The sequence below is a fragment of the Sinocyclocheilus rhinocerous genome, unplaced genomic scaffold (genome assembly GCF_001515625.1).
Source record: "Sinocyclocheilus rhinocerous isolate Xijiao unplaced genomic scaffold, SAMN03320098_v1.1 scaffold788, whole genome shotgun sequence".
Taxonomy (NCBI): Eukaryota; Metazoa; Chordata; class Actinopteri; order Cypriniformes; family Cyprinidae; genus Sinocyclocheilus; species Sinocyclocheilus rhinocerous.
In genome coordinates, this window is record NW_015664008.1 from 236,976 (window position 1) to 243,842 (window position 6,867).

The window sequence follows — 6,867 nt, forward strand, 5'->3', positions numbered from 1 at the left end:
CCCCTTTTTTATATACCAGCCCAAAATTGTGCCCTCCAGGTAAATTTCTTCAAGTTTTTCCCTAAACATTCTTTGGCATGTTTTGAGTTGTTCTAACAAATTTCCTCATTAAATACTTCTAGTTTCAGATAAAATGCATGAAGTTTTACTTCAGATCTGCCTTTGTGTACCTAAAGAATATCCAGTGCTGGGAATCCCCAGCGTAACCGCTTCAGGCCGAATTAGCCTGGATTTAGAGCAGTCTGACGCCACAAAGCAAGGTCAATGAATGACTGTAAAGCAATCACCAGGAACTACAGAGTCTGTAGTTGGTTCTTTTGGCAAGCCGCATTAGGTAATTTTATTTACTGGATAATTATAAAGGAAAAGATTTCAGGTTCAAGGCCAGTTGATGCGAGCTGATGGACAGTGAAGGGTTAAGTGTGTTTCCTGCAGGAGAATAAATTAAATGCGGCCATAATCACATTGCAGGAATGCAGTCAGTGTACTCTTGTGAAACACCCCCTAAGCCCTGGCTCTGCTCCACTCTCTCAGCGCCTCATACAAAGATGGCTTTGTTCTCTCCCCCTCTTCTTTTTCTCTTTCTCTTTCTCGACTTTTCATTTATTTGCCTCCTTCTAACTCTCATTTGCTCTCCTCTATCCCAGTTTTACTTTCCCTCTCTCAGCCAGTAAGTCAGCGTTCCTCCTTTCCACTTTTACTTTCTCTCTTTTTCATGGATTCTGGGTTTTTCCCATACCTTCCCCTACTTTTATTTTGTTTGGAAGATCATATTTCTGGACTGCCATGTTTCATTTTGTTCATGTTGTGTAATTGCTTGTTTTCTCTAGAAGAAAATCTTTATGATTTATAAAGAAAATAAGTTGCTGAAAGCAGCAGCACCAGAAATCATCCTTTTTTTACATCACCCAACCAAACCCTAAAACCTTACGCAGCCCCATATCAGACTTTGGAGAACCGTATGTACTTTCAATGACTAGATAATTGTGTTTTGCATTGTTATTGATGACCAACTTAGAACCAACCTGTTTGCAAAAGTTTGAGAAGCTAGAACCTGACCAAATTTTGAACTTTGAACTTCACGCTTTACTTTGCACTTCCCAAGCTCATATTAGAAAGTCATTGAGAGAACTGTCCTGCTGAGATTTCGGTTACTGATTTTCCCAGGTGTTGGGTAATTTCTGGAAATTCGTTCCTTCTTGCCTGATCAATTGGTGAAAAGACGTGCAAGAACTGGCGGGTTTTCTTCTGGGAACCGTCATCTGCTCACATCTTGGGACTGCAGCTGCTGCTCTGTATTCCAGCCACATGTGCATCCATGTGAATATGGAAGTACCAAACGAAAGCCTCTGCATTAGCCATGTTTCACTTAAAATTAATTTGTTTCACAGGTGCTGGTGCTTTACCAGTGCTCATTGAGTGTATGTGTGTGTGTGTGTGTGCGCACAAGCACATGTGCAGATTTCTGTCTGTACTTATGTGTCAGTGTCATTGTTGAACAGAAACCCCCTTCTATTTAAGTGCTAAACAGAATGACTCACCCTGTCACAGCTGCAAATGTCCGTACTCCCAGGACTCAGTGTTCCTCTTTCAGCAGAGGGCATTGCATACATGGGTACCAAAACTCCTGAAAGTAAAACTGGCTGTTCAGTAACTTTCAGTCAAACCCAGACAGACAGAGCCCTGTCAGTTGGATTCTTCTTCCTGATCCCCAAGGCCTAACCTATAAAGAATGAGGTTAAGTTGAGCTACATGAACTGCCCTGACCCTACCTCCAATGAAAAACAAGCCTGCAAACAATGGTGTTTACTGTCAATGGTGGTTATCATCCAATTCATTAAATTTATATCGAGATTATATAAGGGCAATTACACAACTGCAATCCCCCCTTTCTGTTCTTCATATTTTGGCTCTGTTGAAAAGCCGCAGTGTCCTCAAATCTCCACAGAGGAAATGGAGCATTTCTGAATCAGAACATTTTTTGCTGATGTCCCCAGCCTTGGCTCACAAAGGACAAAACGAGGCCCTTATTAAGCTGCCCCTTTGCCAGGCCACATGGAGGATTTGCGAGTTCAATGGGAACTGCAGGAACAACAAGGGAACAACGAAACTCTTCATTCTGTCAGGAAAGCATGGCAGAGGATCCTGGACCTACGGCCTGTTTTCAACTTATTTGAAGCCTGGGCAACATGAAAGTACCATTTTTTTTTTACCCAGCGTGTCTAAGCTGAAGCCTCACATTATTTTCACACAGATAAACTTGAAACAAAAGTCCTTGGCTAACTCAATGTTTCCAGCAGAGTGAGGAGTAGAGGGATTTTAGAGAGCTGTACCATGTGTCTTGGCCAGTACTGCACTGACTCATTATTAGCAATCAGTGTTGGATCTGGATGCCTTTAGCTGCTGTGGTTCTGCGGGGTAAAGGCTCCCATGACTGTGAGACGTTTTTCGAGCTGCTCATCTCTGTAATTTAGCAATTCGGTTTGATTATTGTGGGGGTTTTGTTTCGAATGAAACCAGAATAGCTCGGGGGTTTACAAATCATTTCTGTTTTGCTAAGACATGCTACTCAAGTGCAAAAACAGATTCTGATGGGGCTGACAGGTTCTCCGCAGCTCTGGTTTCTCAGTGCCCAGACTGATGTGTCCCCCTAATGAGAAGTTTTCTGGACTGCGGTGCTCCAGGTGAAGGGGCCCTTTCTGTGTTACCTTGTACAGCAGCAGGTTTCACTAAGGTGTTCATTTCAAGAAACCTTTTATCTCCTCCTCCCAGCCCTCCAGACTCCATCTGAGCTTCATAAATCAAAGAGGCAGAGTCGCAGGGGTCGACACGAGAGCCCTCGAGAGAAGTCATCTCTTGTTCGCTCTGTGCTTGTCCTGGTTCAATGGGTTGGGCCTCGCGAACCGGGTCGCTTATTTTACATCTGTACTTCATGCAACTACTGAGTTCTCAAAGCACTTATATGCCATTTCCAAAGAGGGCAGCATGAAGAACGGTGAGCGTCAGGCAATGTACACCCCTCCTAAGCTACAGGTTTCCATTTGCTATTTCCTGTCTCGCAACTCTAGCAAGGACTTGCCCCATGTGTTCTGCTTTATGGAGTAATAAAAAAGCGTAATAGCTCACATCTATTCTTGTTAACAGCACAGTGTGTGCTTGTCTGTGTGTGACAAAGGGTGAGAGAAAGACTGGATATGAAGTGAATTTGGAGCGGCCCCTTTGAAGGCATATGTAAACATTTACGGTTTGTCTCAAGCTGCTGGTGTGATTACAGAGGCCGTACTGTACAGAGGCAGTCAAATGGAAAATGCAGAGCACATGAGTATGAGTGGCCTACTTGCTGGAGAGCATTTCCCGACCACTCTGCTTCACTGTATTAGCAGGGCGCTGCCTCTCGAAACTAATGTGTTGCGTCTGATATAGAGGCTTGTTAGGAGATCCAGTCAACATCCGTCTACACTCTGTTCAAGTATGTTTATGGGTTTGCTTATCTCCAGATTGAATAGATGCCGTAGTTCAGGGAGGGGATCAGTCTTGGCGGCGTAGAGTGATGTAATGGAAACGCAACCAGATGAAGTAAATAATTATGTTTGTAAGCAGCATGTTCACGCTTAGAACGTTGGAATACCAGCCATGTGAAATCAGCAGTCAGTTCTGAAGGATTCATCCAATACAAACCTTCTTGTTATGATGTGTCATGTGGTTTTACTGGTTGTTATTGTTACGGGGAACTGGAGAAATCAGTCATGCCTGTTATTACTCCAAGCATGGAAGCTGCCAGTGTGTGGGATGCTAATATCACTAAAGGTTGTACATGGGTCTTAAGGGCGTTCACATTGATAGCGATGTGCGATGTCAAAGCGACAGACATCATTCTTTTTCAGTGAAAGCCCAAGTAACGGAGACTTTAAGCAACAAATAAGCAATGCAAGGAGTGCCTACAGTGATCTTCCAACTGATACAGATTTTTAGCGCTGCCTGTAGGAATGGGGCTTCACTGTAAGTTTGGTGTTCATGTATTTGCCTTCTATTCTAGGGCCCCATCATGAGGTTTGGACTGAAAATGAAACAAGACTAGCACCCAGCCTCATGGGAGACGTTTTTCTTATGAAAAACTAGAGCTTGGGCATCAAGAGGTTTCATAATAAGCATCACGGCCACAGGAATGACAGTAGCAAAACATAGCTGGATGTGTACTTAGCCATGTTTTACATTGTCGTCCCCCACAAACCTGGCCACATTAAATTTGGCGCTCATTACCCTCAGCTGCTCACTAGGAATATGTTTGCTTGGGTTTTATGGGAATTCATATTGGACGTTTAACCGCTTCAGTTCCTTACCAAGACTTAGAGCACCATAAATTACAATGGGGGACCAACCTAACGGCTCTGTGGAGGCCTTATTTCCTCCCGCAAACTTTCACTCAAATTGATGTGCGTGTATACTGTATATATGAGTATAATACCTTCATGATGTCAGTCTGTGCCAAAGTAAAACCAACCTCTATTTTTCTTGTCACGTCTGTTTTGGAGTCTTTTTTTGTAGCGTTTACCAGAAACATGAGCCACTTAAATCTAATAAGGTAAACTAGGGAGACAGTGGTCAGCACTAAAGGGTTGCTCATAGGTCAAATAAAGGGATAAAGAGAAATCTTGCAGATGCCAAGTTTTAGAAAGAAATCATTTGTATTCATGTTGTCTTCATACTTTAAAAATATTAAGTACTTATAATTAAAATAATAATAAAATATTACTTACTGACAGTGATCAGGGGCCCTCTGTGATTATATATATTAGGGGTGTAACGGTTCACAAAATTCACGGTTCGATACGACACGACACAGTGGTGTCACGGTTCGATACGTTTTCGATACAGGGGGCTGGGTAATTGGTTACAGCGCAATGTTGGAAATATTTCTGTTTTAAACCATGAAGGCGAGCCAATGGATATCACACAAGCAACGTGCAAACTTTGTGCAAGAGTTTTGCCGGTGAACGTCTTAATCTCAGTCAATTCACTGCAGAAATTGAAAGTAAAAATGGAATGACGGAGTAATGATGGAGCTTTTGGCATCTGACGCTGCATATCCTCTCAGAGACGAATCTACTTCAACATATGCTGATAACGGTATAACTGTTTTAATTTATTCCCTTAATATTTCTCTTGTGGCCCGTACATAGTGGAAAAAAAATGAAGAAACTTATTTTGTGAAAAGACCTTTTTTAAAACATTTTAATCGAGGATTAAATAGCCTAATCTTTTGTTATCCTTGCAGCGCATCAGTTATGTGGTAATTATTGCGGGACAAATTAATTGTAATCTTAATTTAATAATAAAAGTAACTAATAGACCTAATAAAATAAGAATGTAACCGGCCTGCATTAATTGAAAATGCCAAATCTTCTTAATATTGCCAATAATTTATGTTTTTGACAATATCTCTGGCTATCGTCGATAAAGATCATCGTCTTTCGACGCATCCCAGCAAGGGGAGGTTATCGCAGTGCCTTTCGCAGCACGTGCCCCGTGTGCCCGTCCGCTACGCCACTGGCACAATATGTTGCCTGTTACATCGTTTTGGCTGTCTTGTTGAACGCAGTGGCACTGAGAAAATTATATTTCACACACTTTAAGCTCTTTTATTTTCCAAATGTAATAGGATTAGTCAAACGAATCGTTAGGTTTGTAAACTTTATTGCGATCGGGACATATCAACCCGTAATTTAATTTTATTTCCAGTAACGGACTGGTAGAAAGTTCAGCAATGAATGGTATGCGATTTATGACAGAATATAGTCCCACAACTGATCGTTTATTTTTTCCTCACGTGTCTCGCCTTTGGTAACAACGATTCAAGTCAGCAGGAAGAGCCAAAGCTAGTCCACAGTTTACTAAACGGTGGCAACCTCTTTAAGTTATTCTTGACTGTGTTGGATTGACTGCTTTGATGCGTTGCAATACGGTAGGGCATTGTTTAGATGCTTACATCCGAAAAAAATCCTTTGTTTTTATTTATTTATTTAATATATATATATATATATATATTTTTTTTTTTCCTTGCCCACACACACGTCACCCTACTTTTGAGCTTAATAAAGCTTTTCCCTATTGAGCCTTATGATTTCGTGTGTCCCTCCTTTTGTTGCTTTTCTTCGAGCCAGGGGTTGTAACTATATATATATATATATATATATAGGGTATAACGGGGCTAAAGGCGCCCCGGGGTAAAAGGTGCCTTTGATATTATTTTCCTCTAAACCACTAGATGGCAGAAAAACTTGGCTTAGTACTTTCCAAAACATCCGCTTTTCAAGATGCACGTGCAAATTTGTCTGATCCTTGACGCGATCGCGCAGCAGCGCAAAGTTGATTCTGTGCTTACTTGATCAAATATTTGATGAATTTTAAAATGTTGTAGATTTAAGTAGCAAATGAGAATCGCTAAAATTATTGAATATATTTTGAGGCAAAACGAATCGTTAGGTTTGTAAACTTTATTGCGATCGGGACATATCAACCCGTAATTTAATTTTATTTCCAGTAACGGACTGGTAGAAAGTTCAGCAATGAATGGTATGCGATTTATGACAGAATATAGTCCCACAACTGATCGTTTATTTTTTCCTCACGTGTCTCGCCTTTGGTAACAACGATTCAAGTCAGCAGGAAGAGCCAAAGCTAGTCCACAGTTTACTAAACGGTGGCAACCTCTTTAAGTTATTCTTGACTGTGTTGGATTGACTGCTTTGATGCGTTGCAATACGGTAGGGCATTGTTTAGATGCTTACATCCGAAAAAAATCCTTTGTTTTTATTTATTTATTTAATATATATATATATATATATATTTTTTTTTTTCCTTGCCCAC

The 6,867-nt window shown here is 41.1% G+C and overlaps 1 protein-coding gene across 5 annotated transcripts in view; it reads left to right on the forward strand.

The window, feature by feature from the left end:
- Nucleotides 1-6,867, forward strand: part of LOC107729082 (DNA repair protein RAD51 homolog 2) — a 44,829-nt gene that overhangs the window by 35,050 nt on the left and 2,912 nt on the right. The window contains exon 10 of one of the 5 annotated variants that reach the window (XM_016539439.1): nt 4,037-4,676. The exons of the other annotated variants lie outside the window; for them this stretch is intronic. Coding sequence (XP_016394925.1) covers nt 4,037-4,119 — 83 coding nt within the window. The 3' untranslated portion in view covers nt 4,120-4,676. Of the gene's footprint in view, nt 1-4,036; nt 4,677-6,867 lie in introns of those variants that run through there. 5 annotated transcript variants of the gene reach the window in all.